Source organism: Solea solea, chromosome 16 (genome assembly GCF_958295425.1).
Source record: "Solea solea chromosome 16, fSolSol10.1, whole genome shotgun sequence".
Lineage (NCBI taxonomy): Eukaryota > Metazoa > Chordata > Actinopteri > Pleuronectiformes > Soleidae > Solea > Solea solea.
Genome location: NC_081149.1, coordinates 7,653,022 through 7,670,640, shown reverse-complemented (window position 1 = coordinate 7,670,640; position 17,619 = coordinate 7,653,022). Strand labels below are relative to the sequence as shown.

Below are 17,619 nucleotides of genomic sequence, written 5' to 3'. Positions count from 1 at the left end.
CTCAAACTCAAACGACCCAGTGGGCCACTGAGCGTCTAGTGGGCGGGTGATAAGAGCTTAAAATGATTCCATCGTGATAGCGCAGTGACGCTATTTGTGATGACGTGTAGTCTGCAATAAAGTATTTATAAAAAAAAAAAATATACAGAAATGACTCGGAGATTAGGTGGTGAACTCTGTGTGAGTGACGCCACGCCCCGTTCCCCCAGAAATGGGAGTCACTGATACATTACTCAGCGAAAAAGTATTTAATGCCAATTATACTACGTTCACTGTTCATTATGACACATTCGCAGTATTTATAGGATTATATTGTCCAGCCCTACGCCACAACACAGTGACAACAACGTTTGTATGACGCACTGGCTTTCGATGACGGCTCTACACTTTCCTAAACCAGAATGTCTGATTTTAAAATGTTATAATAAAAACTGTAATGCTGTTAGACCCAAAGCAATAATGTGTTTGATGTCATGGCGGTGATGAGAGTTATTATGGAAAACAAGGCAACAGGCTGCAGCTTTGAGGAAGAAGAAAAACCAAAAAGGTTTGGCTGGCTACAATCTCATTTAAAAAGAAGGAAAATAAAAACAGCTCAATTGAAAGGATATTGCATCCTAATGTGCTGGGTTGTGGCTACATGAATGGATTAATAATCCAATAAATGGCGTGTCAGGATAATCCTGCTTTTGAAATGCACACTAACTACTACAGCACAATTATAGAGTGAAAGTCAAAGTGGTCCTGCTTTGATCCAAAGTGCCACGCACAGGTTCCTGATAGATAACGTAGAAAAAGAGCAGCTAACAGGAAAAAGCCACCGCAATTTAACAATAAGGATGTTATTTCTATTCAACATTCTATTTTTTTTTTTTTCTTATCTGGGTCGCACAAAGTTTTTGGGGGGAAAACTGTGGTGTAGAGCAGATAGCTCCTTGCATTATTATCACCCGAGGACAGCACACGGTGTCGAGTCAGAGAGGAACACGGCGATAAAAATGTCCCGAGGATACGCAGACGGTTCTGGCGTCAATCTTGTTCAACGAGTAAACTGACTGAGACAATCTTTTTTTTTTTTCTTACCACACACTAAATGTCAGGTTTGTGGCTCTGGCTTTACAGATATATTTTACAAGTTTCCAACAAAAATAAGTCAGAGTGAAGGAATGCAGAATCAGTGTTCTTTTACACATGGCTGTAAGAAGCTACTGCGTTAGACTCGGAGTTAGTCCATGTGAACTAAAGTGACTTTAGGGAAATTGTCATTGCAAAGAAGAGATTTTGATTCATTATGTGTTCAATAATATCCAATGTTATGCAACTTGATCGAGGTCTACCGATATGGGTTTTTCTAAGGCTGAAGCCAATTTTTAGAAATCAGGGCATAAAGAAGAATAAAAATGTGTAATTAAGGGCAAATATAGGCCTGATTAATTTCTCTACCTCTACACGTTATGTACATTTCTTCTGAAGATGCTGATTGTCTCTGCGTACCATCTCATATGAAACAAGGTTCTTTAAAAATGACATTTAAGGACAAACTAGAGCTCGAATGTGGTAAGAGAAAAGTCTTGTGATGAAGCTAGACTGTCAGTTTCAGCATGGCCAGAATGTGAATGTGTTTTCAACTTGCTGTCCGTCTATTGCCGACGTATTATTACGTTACACATGACGCTAGTATCCGCTCATGCCATAAAAATAACAAACTTAAAGCTTTAAACTGCGTGGCATTTCCTCTGAGGACTAATGTAAACCTGCAATATGCTACAGAGAAACAGAAAGACTCCCGATATGTAATTCAATTTAAGAATAGGATCAATTCTTAAATTAAAAACCCGCTTACTAATGAGCTCACCCACACCCTTTCACTGACAACATACACGATGCTGGTATCTAACGTGTGAATATTGCAATTAATTCTACGACGGTTGAGCTGTTCAAACGGTGGCTGACATCGCAGCAGCTGAGATGACATGAAACTCTGATACTGCATAAAGGAATAGAGCCCGTGTCTTTACAGCACCGGATAGTGGGCCAGCATTTGAGCGGCTCATTGATCATAATATAACAAATGAAAATGGCTCATTATCAACATTCAGTTTCAGCCTGATGAAGAAACGATAACTGTAAAAAACGCGTTGTCCTCTCCGAGGAGGTACCACAGGTTATTGTGTGAAACGCTTGGTTGGTTTCGTAGGTTCACTGAAGTCTATGTGGTCACAGTTCTGAACATTTTTTTTTAGAAAACATGGTAAGAAACGTCAGTGCCGGAGGAGCAGTGGTCTGTTACAGCACCAGGAAGAATGAAGAGGTGATTATTATTTTTCCACCCCCTCTTTTTAAAAAAAGTCTCCTGAAACATTGAAATGAATGTTACCTCTCACCATTCCATGCCTAAGGCCTGCTGACTCTACTTTTTAAGATATGTTTTGAAAACATGGATCATTTATTTAAAACAAAAGTGATCGTAGTGTTCTGGTTGAAGCCTCTCGATTTTGCAAATTGGACCGGCACAAGCCGTCAATCACACCGGTGTCCACTCATTACTTGTTTCCTCTAAATGGGAAAAAACATATTTACAAGATGACATCATGTGCTGTTGATGATTAAGCGCTAAAACAATGACCTTGTCAGGAGAGTGTCTGAACTAAATGAAGTGAGGAAACAGTCTCGTCTTCTCAGACTTCCAAACGGAGCGGTATCGCCCCCTGGGGGCTATTCAATAGATTGTTCATTCACAACCAGAAAACTACGTCCACTTTTTTTGTACACGGTCTGTTTTTGAAGTCATGTACAACCATGTTTAAAAATGGGATACTTACATTAAGATAGTGTGTGTGTGTGCATGTGTGTAATATATATACTTATATATATATATATATATATATATATATAATTGTTGAGGGTAAGAGAAAACTACTTTATCTATACAAAGTGCAAACAACACAACATTCCTACTCAGTGATGCATACAGTAGTAGACTACTATGTTGCCAAAGGCAATTATTTGTTTCCATGTACAGTATTTGAAAGGCGCTTAAGATCATTTTCATGTTGCTCGTGGGAAGAAAAAAGAAAATAAATGGGCTATATACTTCTCCATGTACATATCTGTACCAATGCATCTATACTCTATGTGGATGCATTTTTGCTTAACTTAAAGGGTTTCATTCCAAAAAACTTAATCTCTTTTGAGGGGAAATTAGGAAAGTTCTGTAAGAAATTAATAAAAAATACATTTCTGTTGAAAAGGTACTAGTATTAAACAAAGATAAAAATCTGTCGCAATTTATGTACCGATCGTTGTGATTGACTTTTTTTTTTTACCCCCTTTTTGGGGAAAGGGGACCTTCTATATTACATCGCAACTATTCATTTAATGGTTATAATAATAATAATAATAATAATCCATATCCTGATCCTCGATACTTTTCCAGACAGACATGAATGTACTCGAGTACAAACACATTCCGCAGCTTTAGACAAAAAACAATCGTACTAACGTCACAAGGTGTGAGGAGAAAGAAACTCTGATCGGCTGAAAACAATCAATGAAAAGTACATAATCATTTAGCCACAACTATTTCGGAATGAAACTCTTTTTTTGTGTGTGTGTGTGTGTGTTTACATGTGTGTGAGAGAGGAGAGAGGGAGAGCATATATCGACTCTGCTGCAGTATTTGTCAAGAGACCATTATCAATGTTGTGTTTCTGTTAAGGCTGCAACAAATAATCGATGACTGATCCACGACTAAATGAACCACTTCATTTTAAAAGGTTCCATGACTTCAACCTCCTTTAATGTGAGTATTTTCCTGGTTTCTTTGACCAACTGACGTCAGAAACGAGGTTTAAGCATCAACATCTATGTTGGGGGGAAAAAGGTCTATAAAATCTATAAAACATATACAAAGTACCTCAAGACTAATAATGCAGTGTTGATGCGAAGAAGGTTAACATGTCTCTCATTCCCACTACTTTTAATCAATAGGATGCTGCATTTTAAATCAGCCTTCTCCGGCTGAATATTTTTTTTAAACATGTAACAAGCCTCTAGTCTGAAGGAAATGTAATTGGATTGCAAGATTACAACGGGGGAAATTCTGTCAGCTGTCATACAGGCCGCGTATAAATACCATCAAACTGGTTGTGCTGAGCTGCTGAATGCATATTATGCCATGCTGATGTACTCGCCATAGCAGAAATCGCCAAGAATAACTCATTCAGATTCTGATAAAACCCAATAGTTAAAAAAAAAAAAAATATCTTAACCCTCCTACACATCTATTGTTAGATCCATCGTACAGAACCTTAACATTGCATGTGTCTCTGAACAAATACGTCGAATGCTCTCTGAAATGTAGGCACGAAGAAAATAGCTGCAAAATGTATGTTCAGTATTCCTATAATGGATTTGTATGTATATGTGTATATATATATGTATCATTGAGGCCTCTGTGTTGTACGTGCAGGAGATTGCATGCTTGACAGCTTCCGGGAAGACGCCTTCTTTTCTAGGGGCTTCTTCCCGTTAGTGGGAGACTTGAGACTTAGGTCAGAAGTGGAAGACTTGGACTTGCCTACATTTAACAGAGTGCGACTGAGAGAGCTGGGGGGTTTGGAAGACTCTTTCGTCTCTGACTTTGTCTCACCTCCGCGGGTATCTGTAGACGCCTGTGGAGACACAGCGTCTCCTGTCTTTGCGTTATCGGTACCGTTGTCCTTGGCTTGTCCGTTCTGCTTGCACGTCCTCTCTGAGGCCTTTTTAGCGAGCAGGGTGCTCTTTCCCAAGTCAGCCGACCGGCGGCTTTCCCTTTGTCGAAGGGCGCTCTTGAAGAAAGACAGCCCTTTTTCCTCGGACTTGCTGCTGCGCTGTAGGTCTCTGTTGGACACGCTCGGCGAGCGCAGGCTCGTGACAGAAGAGCTGCTGCTTGAACTCCTCACAAATCTCCTTTCAAGACGGTTGCCTTCACTGCTTTTGGAGAGTGAAGGACGAGCTACTGAGCTGCCTCTCAGATTGTTGGCCATAGGGCTGGTGTGCATAGAATCTTTGCTGAAGCTCCTTTCCACCAGTCGTTTACGACTACTCGTGGTGCTTTTATCTGCAACACTGGAGTTCTTCTTTGCAGTAGGTGAGGGTGACGCAGACGATTGAGGTGTGGAACGGACACATGGCTTGTGCTGCGGTGTTGATTCTTGAAGCTTAGTTGCTTCCCTTGTTTTGGAGGGAGTCCCGCTGGGTGTTGAGGTGCTTTTCTTTACATTTGCACCATTCTCTTTAGTCGTGGTTAACTTCTTGCCTTTCACAGGTGTACTGGAAGACGTCTCAGAGGCGGCGGGCTTATGGGCGGAGCACAAACGTTTTTTGGATGTTTTTTCTTGCTCCACTTTGCTGGAGCTCTTCGCAGAACCTGTGCTTTCTGCCTTTGAGGCAAATCCTCCGATACTGCTCTTGCGTTTCTGTTCTTTGGAGGGAGTTGCTTGGGCGGGTAGTACGTTTTGGTCTATAGCTGTGATCTGGTTGTTGTTTTCACTTGGCTCATTTTTGCTGCTCTTCTTTTCCACTGGAGTGGGAGCCCTGCAGTAAATCATATCTAAGAACCTTTTATTATTGTCCTGGTCACTGACGTTGCTCTCCATCATAGACAATGGAGTCCTGCTGCCAAAGTAGCGCTCGTGTCTGCTGTAGCTGCCGAAACAGGATGTGGATACCTTGTCATCGCAGGCCTCTCCTATCCTCTCCAGTGGAGGTGAACATCGAGAGTCCAGGGAGAACCGTGAGGGGGAGTTTGACCTCATTTGCAGCTTCGCAGAGAGAGACCAAGAAGGCTTTATCCCACTGTCGCTGAGGGCTAAGGGACTCGCGATGGATGAGCGGGAGGACAAGCTCTGACGCTGAATGCTCCTCACAAAAGGACGAATAGAGAATCCTCCTGAAAACAGGAAAACAGAAACATTTTTAGTTAGGTCCTTTACAGGCATGCACATGCAGCCCTCCTAGCAATCTGAATCATAGCTTAATTGGCCTAAAGAGCTTCCGGAAATCCCAAACGTATGCAAATTACAAAAGCTTTAGAAAAGGTACAATTTCAGTGCTACTAAAATAAATTCTTGTAATGTGGCCCAAGAAAATCCAGAGAAATATTTAATGCTGGTGCCAAAAGTTGATTGTGTAATAACACATAAAAATACGGTTTATACAGCAACATGCATTACATAATTTGAATGCTGGGATCTGTAAAAATCTCCGTTAAACACAGGTTTGCCTGTCCAACATTTTGGGACGATGCTTACCCTGTATTCTCAGGGATTACATAAAGCCTGCATTTATATTAACCACAAGACATAAGTTCCAGCCAGCATCTGTTTCAAAAAAGGATTCTATTGGAATGCAAGGTTTCCCATTCTGCTGCGCACGTCGTCTTGTTTGTCTCAGTAAAAGATGAAAAATGAAACTTTGGTTTCACCCTCAAAGTTTCTACTTTGATCCCTTTGAATTTTTCCTTCCGACTTAAACACAAAAAGCTCTGAGAAACCTTCGAGGCATCTTTCAAATCCAAAAGAAATATTGTTAGTGGAAGGAATAGTGGACTCTTGGTACAAAGGTTTGTGTTGCTGTGGAAAACACGGCAACAACCCAAGCAAACATGCGTCTATGAAGATTTTCTCTTTTCTCATCAAGTGATAGTTTTCCATGCGTATGGACTTTTTGTACCGAGTTTGGTCTCTGGATTGATATAAAAATTCTAATAACATGGTGTTGCTTCTGTAAGGTGTAATGACAACACACACAAAGCAGAGACATCAAAACTCACAGCAAAAGAAAAACATATTTCAGCATCTGTACTCACCATCATCCTCATTGCGTTCACCGGGAAACTCTACGGACTCAGCCAGAGAAGCCAGAGAGGTGCGTCTGGACGAGGCTCCGGAGGCCAAACTAGCAGGTCTGCTGCCAGGCAACCTGTTGACCCAGTGATCGCACAGGGATGAACTGGTGGAACCTGAGGAAAAAAGATAAAAAGTGTGTTCAAAAAATCCCTAAAGTTGGTTGATGAAAATCTGAGTTACTCCATCGTACAGCACATGACAGTGTTGGTGTCTGTCTACTATTCAGTTTGACGCCATAACATTTGGAATCCATACGGCACATATGGAATAACCCATGACGCTGCCTCTCGTTTCAGAAACTGAAGCAAATGCAGAAGTGTCTCAAATGTGCATTGTTTTGTATGGCCATTGGAGGGCGACGTTTGTATGTACAGTCCTGAGGAGTTCAAGGTCTCCAACACTAGTTCAGGTATTTTTTTGTAAATTAGGTTCCAAAATAGCGTGAATTGGACATTAAAGAAGGTTATATATAGAGGCGTGGATACTTTGTGATTGACAGCTAGCACCAGCTATGTGCATGGTTGACTAAAATACTGCAAATATTAAATAGGCACTGACCAGCAACAGAGCTGTTGGCTGACCAGGAAGGAATAACGGTCCTCCGCTGGTAGAAGAGTATATAGGCCGTCTGCTGACACACGTCATCATCAGCTACTGGTGAAACTTCACTGTCGTCAAAGCAGTACCACTGACCATCAATGGAGTTCTTACAATAAGCTGCAGATAAACGACAACAACAAAACAATGGGTTACATGGATGCATGGTAAGAAAAATTACATTCATTTTATTTGCAACTTTATTACCGGTGTAATGGCCTCCATGCATGTTGCCATGGTGGTTGCACACAGCGTACAGGTCATATAGGTAGTCGTCGGGGTTTCTTCCCAGTCCGTAGGGTCTTCTCCATGGCGACCAATGGGAAGGCAAACTCCAGCTGCTCTGACTCCTCTTTACCACATGAGGCGCCATGTCCATGCCCATCAATGGGAACCGCACCATGTTCTGCATCTTCACCCTCCGGTCGCCCTCCTGAGAAAGACGAGCGCATGATACAGACGTGGATTAGCATTTGAATCAACTCTCATGTCAAGCAACACTTCCGTTTTTTTAGCAAAATGCTGAAATACCTGTCTGAACCGCTTGAGATGCAGTATGAGTACATCCGGCAGCGTCCACAGGCTGAGCTTAATGCGGCCCTGCTGCAGCTGCTTGCAGTGGGGACAGCGCCAGGCGTCGTCTGGGGCCAGCTGAAACACACACACACACACAGCCCAAGCAGCAGCCATCAAGGACAAGCTCTAACCACACTGCTTATAAAATAGGCCTCACACAGGATGAGGCCCAGAGTTTTCCTCTCCATTCTCCTCTAGAAACGTTCACAGGCGAGTCAAACCACCGTGCATATGTACGTCTGCGTTCAGGATTTCGAGTTGAATCCAAACATAGCATTAAAAGTCAAATAAACAGTAAAAATACAGTGAGTGAAAGGCTTTTTGAACTTTAGTGGAAGTATAATAAACCAGTGGGGAGGAGACAAATGTGAGGCCATAAGTCAAATCATACTGGCCACTGACATGTGTGAAGGCAAATTTAAGATTGAAGTTTTCTCATGTCAAACGAATGACTCTGCAGAAATCAACACTGTCCGTATTTGTGAGGCGTGCACCCGCAACATCTCCAAATATTACCTGCTCCTCCTTCGTGTAGAGCTGGAAGCACTGAGCGAGGGTGCAGGCCTGCGGCTGGCGGTGATGTTCTCTGTGCAGATACACACTCTCGGCATCGGGAATGTACTCCTCCTCAGTGTGTCCAAACAGACTGTGAGAGGAAGAACCACAGTCGGTCACTTATTCAACAGCTCAGACATTTTAAGTAGTTTATTACATCTGACTGTGGTATATATTTAATGAAGAAAACTGAACAGTTGTTGGTGACATTGTAAACATATTACTATAGAGAAAAAGTTAACTCAGTACTTGGTACTGTCCTTAGGTCCTAAGGATCAAAAGGACCCATGAAGAACATTTTAACAAAAAAGACAAACTCATTAACAAACAGAACTCTAGCTATCTGGGAAAAGGTCACAGCATTCACAAAGAAGTCTGCCCTCTCTAATGAAGACTTAACTCTAATAAACTCAGTGCTTCAGTCAACAGAATTAGATAAAGTAAAACTGGATTTTCTCATATATTGATGCCATCACTTCGGTGCATCTTTCAATAAAACACAAAACACGGTATCTGATGGTTTATCTCATATTCAATTTAAGAGTCTAGTCTCCTAGAAAATGTAGTGAAATGAGTGGTACAACCTGTTATTTGGCGTAAACATCTCTCTTGAATTAATACGTTTGCAATGAGCTTTTTTAAAATTCCTTAAATCAATGACTTGCCCAAGGAAATTCATCAGAGAAAGTTGGTTCCAACTTAAAACATACTTTTGTTGGATATCATCTCCTGGTTTTATCGGAGCTGTTTGTGTACTTTTTTCAGTGTTATTTTGAAGCACGGTGTTTGCTGTGTTTAAACAAAGCTACATTAATAAAGTTTTTGATTAATAATTGATATGATTCATATTAAAGCTGCAAGAGTGGTCGACCGGGCCCTCGCTCTCCAGGACTAAAGGACGACATCCATCTCCTCATTTTCCACAAACAAAAAAAAAGTTGAATGTAATGTAATGGATTTTTTCAGTGTTCCTGAAATTTGGGCAAACTTTTGTAAGCTTGCGATATCACAAAAAGGCAGAAATAGAAAATAACAATTGGAGGAAAAACAGCATAATGAGTATAATAATAAATGTTAATCTTTGTCACTCACTAGTCCTTGGTCTCTTTGTCCCACTCGACCACAATCTTCACATGTGGTGGTCCACCTTGTCCACAGGACTTGTACGCTCTGTAATGGAAACGGATGATGTCATTAAAGCAGGTGTCATTAATAAAAGGAGTTTCAAATCGCCATTATTTATTCATGTCACTGTAGGCGGTGAAAAACTGTTTGTCTCACAGTAGACGAGCGATTAGTGTGCAAATTGTAACCGTGGTCAGTGTGAGAGGGTGGGTCAGTCAAATGCAATATGGAAAAACTTACACTTTACAGAGCAGACATATTTTCTCGATTAATTATTTGATCAGAAAATGTTCCCAAACCTATAAAATTATATTTTCTAATGTCCCATTATGTCCACAAACTAAAATCTGTCAAGTTTTTAATGCTTTCTTTGTGATATGTAACAAGGAAGAGATCTTCTTTTAATTTAGTGATCAATTAATAATGGATTAATCAGTTAATCGTTGCAGTGCACAGCACACTATGACATTTCTGGTTGTCCCGAAAGCACCTGTCGATTTGTCAAAGTAATAAACACACCTTAACAAACCAGCAACGTTACAACTTGTTTGATTATTAAAAACTGGCTGGATGTAGGTTGACAAACCGGGTTAACAGTCAAAACGTCCTGTTAGGACATGTCGTCTAATCAGAGAAACAACAGCGTGTGTGTGTGTGTGTGTAAAGAGAAGATCAGCGGATGGATATGATTTTCTAAGTCCCCCGATTACCCAAGATTACTTCTGCCTTTACCTTTGTGGTTATAACAGTATTTGCTTTGATTTCTGTCAAATGCATTCTTCACTAATGAGAATGCCAAGAGAAAACACACATTACTGAAACCCTCCATGCAGAGGTGATTCATCCAAATGAAAATAATCTATATTTGACCTATAATTACTGTACTGCCACACTACAAACTAGTGTTCAGTTTCTTTTGTGCTTTTACTTGGCTGCATTTGTCTGGATGACATTTCAGACTAGCCCAAACTGTTATTTTGTGAAAAGAATTAACATTAAAATGTAAGTAATTATGTGGCTTCTGCTGAAATATTGTTATTTTCACAAAATATTAGTGTCTATGCAGTATATATTTGCCAAATAACAATATTGCAATCATAATTTTTCCACCTTGAATTATTATTTTAACATAAAATAGCCACAGATAAATAAAAATAAAAGCAAATACTCTACTGTTAATACGATACTCCTTTCCTAGGTCAGACTGGAAAGCTTTCTATCCTCATTAAAAAATAAATATTTTACAAGAGCGCTTTTACTGGGTTTCAGTTTGGATTGTTTCTTTTATGGACTTTCTTTTCTTATCTTTTAGTATCTTATTCTGCAAAGCACTGTGTAACCTTGTTTTGTAAGTGCTACTGAGAGAGTTTCTGTCTTTTAAATTAGCTGCAGCAATAAGTTTTGGTGATACGGTGATTGTACAAAATGTCAGAACTGACCTTTCCACGGTTGGGTGGCACAGCGGTCGCTCATCTTGGGGGAGGAGGTAGGTTATACCAACAACGCCAACCACCCGGAGACTGAATGGTCCCACCTACACATAGCAACGACACCTCTGTTAATAATTCTGTGAGACCAGTACATCTGGTTTTTTTACGAGCAGTGCCCAAACACCTACCTGGATGTAGACGCCAGGCCTCAAAAGATGACGCATTTTCTCCAGGATCTCTTTTTGGAGTCCATCCCATGTCACAGTGCGCTCCATGTACAGTACAAAAGGCAGGCCGAACCTAAAACAACATAATAAGCTACTATTAACTGTTCTCAAGTTCTCAGTGAGCTTTCAAACTTTGGTGATACTCTTTATTAGCCTCTTCCACAATGAGTAACAAAAGATAAAATGAGTGTGACTAATGACTAAAATACCTCCTTGACTTCCACAATGGCACCCTGACCAACTGCTAATTTGTATATCTTCCTTTTTTTTTTTAAATGAAGATTTCTATCTACTTCTGCTGTGACATGAGTATGAAAAATGTGTGTAATGTCACTACAGAAGAGACGAAAAATAAATAAAGATAAAAGTTTTGTGGTTGTGGTACCTCTTTCCTTGGTGGCCGGTACAAGCTCTGTTGCACACCAATAGGATAATTTTTTCTGGTCCCAGGTTTTTATTAGGTGATGCAGTTACAGGAGTCGTGGCCCCCTGCATGAAAGACGGCGTCCTGCTGATTTCAGTCCCATACTTCAAGTTGTTATGATTCAGGTTTGCGAGGAGGCTTCCTGTGAGCAATTCACAAAACAAGCCGATTTAGATTTTCTTCTGATGTATCAGTTTGAAGAAGTTTTTTTGAAAAGGGTAAAGAAAGCATCACCTCGTTTTGTGCGTATGTTTTCCAGTTTGAAGGTCTCTGGCGTCTCAAAGGCAAAGATGGAATCGCTCTCTTGAATGATATCCAGATCGTCGTCGTCGTCACAAAACGAACGATGGAAGCCATCGTAGTACATTTCAGTCAAGACGAACTGAAAAGTAAGAAACAAAAATAAATAAGAAACCATGTAGCCCTCCTAAAAATGTGTATTTATATTGTGATTCCAAAGTAAGCACAGTCTCAGTTTCACTTCACATGCCACTCTGGCTGTCACTGACATTTACTCTCATGGCATTTTCACCCTGTCACTTTCCATCAATGTTTGCACTCTGCTGTTGCAGCCCTCAGGAAAAATGTGTTTATAAACCTGTTACGCTCCAACTGTGTATTGAGCTCACTCTATGAAGAAACCTGACTTTCTTTCTCTCTTTGTGTTGAGCTAACACTGTGTGACTGTAATGATATAGCCTCGCGTGACAGACCCAGAGCTGATAAATGACAGAAATAGCACCTGGTCCAGTGGGATCTTGGTTTCGCGTGACACAGCATCTCGGAGGCGATAGACGGTGCTGTTGAGGGGAACAGCTACTCCAATCCTCATACAGTGAGAGTATTTCCCCTGGTACACCACAGTCACATACAGGGGCCTGGAAAAAAAAACAAGGTATCATAAGTAATCCAAGAAGGACGACAACAATAACCTATTAATATGTCGATTATTTCCCAAAACCTTGAAATTATGGGGTTTGCAAATGTCCAAATTATTAAATTTTATTCACTATATGGAGCAAATAATGCAGAAAATATTCATATTCAAGAAGATGAAAAATAAAAGACCTTGTTTTAATTATTTAATAAATGCTAAAAGTGATTAATCAATAATAAAAAATAGTTGACAATATATTTAGTAATTAATAATAATGAATCATTCCAACCCTATTTTCTACACAAGCATGGCACATTTTAATAAACAAACACCATAAGGACAGCTTTATTTACTTCACAAATGCGTGATTTTGTAGTATTTCCTTCTTGGTTCTTTATGTACGTTAAAATGTATAACAAAAATATGAAAATGTACAATAGTGGTTACGGTTCAGTGTGTAAAATTTAGGTTAAATAATCAAAATAAATGCACAGATGGGGTAAATACCATTTAAGCACCCCATATGGCACTGTATTTTGAAGCATTTAAAAGGAAAAGGAAATGTGCAGACAAAATATACCAAATGAGTATAACAACAATTCATAAATTAATACTTTTAAAGCTGAAATAAATAAATTTGCTCTCCACTCACACTGACTTCATCAATATAAAATGTTTAGGGTGTTTTTTTTTTTTTATTCCCTGCACTGCAGAAATGCAGAAAATAAATGAGCTCACTCATTTTGCTTTTTGAAAGTGCGGGTTCCTCCCTGTGCCTTTTGTTTCTCCTCTTACACACTCAACCCCCCCCAATAAAAACAGGTTACATTCCTCCAGAACCACACATACGCATGCACGCACACACACACACACACACACTGGTATTTGCTCCAGGTCCTTGTGAACTTGTTAACACAAACTCATGCATACGTGAAGGTGAAAGGTGTCTGTTTTTGTGGAAGGCTGCAGCACAGCTCGGGTGTGCACTCACCGTGTGTGTGGTAGTGGGATGGGTAAAGAGATGCAAAGGAAGGGATCGAATGTATTGCTCTGCTTTTGGCAATGTGGACAGGTGAGAGAGGATCTGTTTAGAAAAACAAATACATTTCTCATTAAAGCAAATTATAGGAATATTGTGGGGGGAAAAAGAAACTGAACCTCTACTGGACATAAAGCCTACCTGTACTGAGCCTGAAACAGTTCCTGTACGAACGACCCAGCAGAGAGAGGAGGAGAAGGCCCCTCAATGCTTTGATCATCTTCTTCAACAGGGGGCTGAACAAACACACAGGTTACATGAGTCCGATTTAGAAATCATACATAATAGCAGACTATTGGTGCTAATATGCTAGCATCAAACAAACAGCCTTCACCTACCCTGGTGTTACTCAATTGTCACATAAAATCATGAGAAAACAAGACGAGGCAAGTCTAGCTCAAGTGAAAGATGCTGATAGACCAGAATTACTAGTTAAAATATAGTGCAATGTAATAACACACTTGAAAAAAAATGTTCAGCCTTAGACAGTAGACACAGCTGTATGGATGAGCAATGACTGTTAACGATGTTCTTGATATTGAAAACACAACTATTCAGACACAAACACCAGTCTCGAAATTCACCTTTACAGGAGGCCTGCTGTTAGGGTTCACTATGTTGAGATCCTCGTGTACTCTGTCCAGCAGCCACAACAGAAACTCCTGAGCATCGTGCTGAGCGTTCCCTTTAAACTGGGTGGCGTTTTTTGACACTGCATTCTGCAACAAACCATGAGACCCAAACGTTACAACCCATGCCATGTTACAATGTCAGCAACTTTGTAACAACACTATGTAACTCCTTTATTTTCCCTGAAAATAACAGCTTCAAACTAATTTTTGATGGGTCTTGCAATCTCCACCCTTGCACTTAGTGAGTTTGACGGGTGAGGGTCAATAATATACCAGTTAATAACAGACAATACCTCACAAAGCCAGAATCTGAAGAGTAATGTCAAAGTGGAGTAATTTAAAAATACTTAAAAGGTCATTAAACATCTGCTGTCATTATGGCATGTCTGCTATAGCAAACGTATGTCCACCAAAGTTACAAAGTGTTGCATTAAGTAACATCAAAAGTGTCAGTCATTAGGTTTGACGAGCATTTACACATCTTATATTATAATAAACATTGTTATTGCTATAGATAACCATCTACAATAGTATAGATACCAACAATGCCATCCTCTGTACTGTGTTGTTTTTTTTAATAGGACAAGAATTGTTTATGACTGAAAATGTTATGTTTCACCTAAAATCCCAGACTGAAGCTGAGAAACCCAGTGTTATAGATGGTATCAAGTATTGTCTTGGGTATCAGTAACAAGCATGGAATTACAGTATTGTGACAACCCTGTTTACAACTGATATCTACGCCTGGGACACGAGTCTTACTGCAGAAGAACATCCTTGTAACGACACAATGACAGTCACCCTTACCTTGAATTCTCTGCTATGCTGTGGTGTATACTCAAACGTCCATAAAGCCCGGACAAGTCCTGACAGTTGCTCCGTGACCTCTCCTTTGGCCAGAGGACCTTTCCTCTGCAGATGCACACCATTTGTCTTCGGCTTGTCTTCGTCCCCCTCCTCGTCTTTGTAGTGCTCCAGGACCAAGTACTCAGCGAAGAGTTCAGTGTTGCTGAGACACTGCAGGATTGCATTCATGAAGCAGGTATTCCCATGGTTTTTGAGACCTGACACTCCAGGCACTCTGTCCCCACAAAGGAGAGCCCCCAAGTCCCCATCGTCCATGGGCACATCTTTACTCCCAGATTTGAAAGTGGAAAACCCTCCATCATCCTTGTCCTCCTCTGTTGGCACCTCAGATCCAAAGTGTGATAAGGCTGTCAGTGTCCTCAGGAATCTGCTCATAAAACTGCCCACAGATCGCACTGAGCCTCGCCTGAACAGCTTCTTGCTGAAGCTCGACTTCTTGTCCTTGGTTGCGGCTTTGCAAGACATGATTTCTTTATTACAGCTCTCAGACAGACGTGCTGTACAGAGTAATAACCATCTCTGCGACTCCTACATGCTGCTCCATCACCATCACAATACTATATTTACACATCAATAACGCCAGCGTTAGGTGTGTAATCTAATCTGAACGCGTAGTAACATTTTAATGAGAGGGTTCGTGTAATAAAGCATGCAGCTGAGAGTGTTTACCTTCAAACTTGCGGGGAAAAGCGTTAGCATTCCGTGCACTACAACCATTCCCGTAAAGCTGGCCGAGGCCACTAACGTAAAAAGCGTAACGTTTACATTTCTCGGCTCTGCTGTTTGTGTGCGGCGCTCGCTCCACAGTCACCTTGTTTGTGTTGTTTTGCGGTTTGACTTCCTGTCCCGCAGCAATGAATCGACAGCGGTTATGACAAGAGCGAGGACGGCTCAGCGGCGACGGCTAGCGTAGCGAACGCTAGCTACAATAACAAGAGCCGCGGAAACCGCGACAGTCCCTTTTTGCCAGGACTTCTACATCCGACAGAGACCGACAGTCCGCCATGGTGTGCAGCCGGATGCACCCAAAGAAAAGTCCGTTTCCGAGTTTTCATAACCTCAAAGTACTCACATTTTTGGAGGCACATTCGGGCTAAACTACCAAAATAGCGGAATCGTTTTTTTCACTTCATTTTCTTCTTACTGTGTTGTTGGCAGCGGGTCGTAGAGTTGGCATCTGCACGGGCGCCTCCTACCGGACTGGAGTTAGAACGACAGTCTGCATAAATTCCAGATAGATGGATATGATTTAGGTGCAAAAATATAATAATTTGTTATTTTAGGCGGCTTCCAAGGTATTCAATGTCACCTTACAGGCAGAGTTAGAAGAAATGAACAACAACATTAGGAGAAAACAAGTTAATAACGAATACAATCATTATATACAGAGGGATTTGAAACAAGAAAACAAAAAAAGTGAGTGTGCTAGTTTGTGTTTTCAGATAGTATTTGAAATATAGTCAGAGTTACAGGAAATAGTGTCCCTTCCTGCTTAGTGAACAAAGTTCTCTAAGAAAATTGAAAATGTGTTTTTGTTTTTTTTTTCATATTGAAGTCTGTATAATGACCTGCACAGGTCAGCATTTTTTTGTTGTATTGTATTTTTGTTTTTCCTACAGCTGAATAAAATACAGTACAGCACTTTTTTTTGTAGACGTTTCCAAGTTACTCCATGCTTTTAATGAGAGATCACTAAAGAAACAAATGTGGGGAAATAATTGAGCAGAATCAAAGTTTTAAAAATGAAATCATCAATTTGTCAAAACAATCCAACTTGTTTTTTGTTTTTTTAAAGAAAGAAATAGGAATAACTGGGTTATAAATGCTGAGTCTCGTTGTCAGTTCACTGTTCTGCCTGAGGGAGGCACACAAGGCATGAGAAACAAATGAGATGAGAAAGAAGAGGTGAAGGATGTGTCCAAGATAAGTATATTTATTTATTTATTTATTTAAGTATATGTCAAACAATAATGTCACAGCGGTCTGTTTGTCTGCATGTGGATTTTGTGTGTTTACACTGAAGTGATGTGTCTTTGCAGTGCAGTATTTTCTTTATGAAGTGTAATTGCTCCACTGAAGCTTTTATGTCCACATCTGATTGTGTGGAATAAAATAGTCAGGATATTATATAAACAGCGGACTCAACATGGAGCAGAGCCTTTTAATCAAGATGAATCATCTGAACGGACAATATAACAAATTTCCTCTTCATCACTTAACAGTGTGGAGAGAAGACATAAATATAGTAGAGAAGAGGGGGGGAACACCCACAGTTATCACAAGAACAGTTGGTTTTAATGATGCCAAATGAAGCTTTAATTATTGAAAAGAAAAGAAAAATCACACTCGTCTTACCCAGTCATATTGACCATAAGGACAA

The 17,619-nt window shown here is 40.3% G+C and overlaps 1 protein-coding gene across 1 annotated transcript; it reads right to left on the bottom strand.

Moving 5' to 3' along the window:
* Positions 1 to 1,390: 1,390 nt before the first annotated feature.
* usp31 (ubiquitin specific peptidase 31) lies at positions 1,391 to 16,371 on the bottom strand. The gene is made up of 16 exons (XM_058653295.1): positions 15,180 to 16,371; positions 14,325 to 14,459; positions 13,882 to 13,976; positions 13,693 to 13,785; positions 12,567 to 12,702; positions 12,059 to 12,206; positions 11,786 to 11,966; positions 11,362 to 11,473; positions 11,183 to 11,277; positions 9,711 to 9,788; positions 8,580 to 8,709; positions 8,019 to 8,138; positions 7,695 to 7,920; positions 7,449 to 7,607; positions 6,851 to 7,003; positions 1,391 to 5,932 (listed from the first exon to the last, which is right to left on the bottom strand). The coding sequence occupies exons 1-16, from the start codon at positions 15,702 to 15,704 to the stop codon at positions 4,443 to 4,445; spliced, it is 3,876 nt and encodes a 1,291-aa protein (XP_058509278.1). The 5' UTR covers positions 15,705 to 16,371; the 3' UTR covers positions 1,391 to 4,442.
* Positions 16,372 to 17,619: the final 1,248 nt, after the last annotated feature.

Excerpts from the sequence above, each read along its gene's own strand:
- usp31 (XM_058653295.1), bottom strand. The coding sequence starts at position 15,704 with ATGTCTTGCAAAGCCGCAACCAAGGACAAGAAGTCGAGCTTCAGCAAG. Across the intron at positions 13,786-13,881 it reads CTGTTTCAGGCTCAGTACAG|ATCCTCTCTCACCTGTCCAC; the intron begins GTAGGCTTTATG and ends TTTTCTAAACAG. Across the intron at positions 7,921-8,018 it reads ATCTCAAGCGGTTCAGACAG|GAGGGCGACCGGAGGGTGAA; the intron begins GTATTTCAGCAT and ends CGTCTTTCTCAG.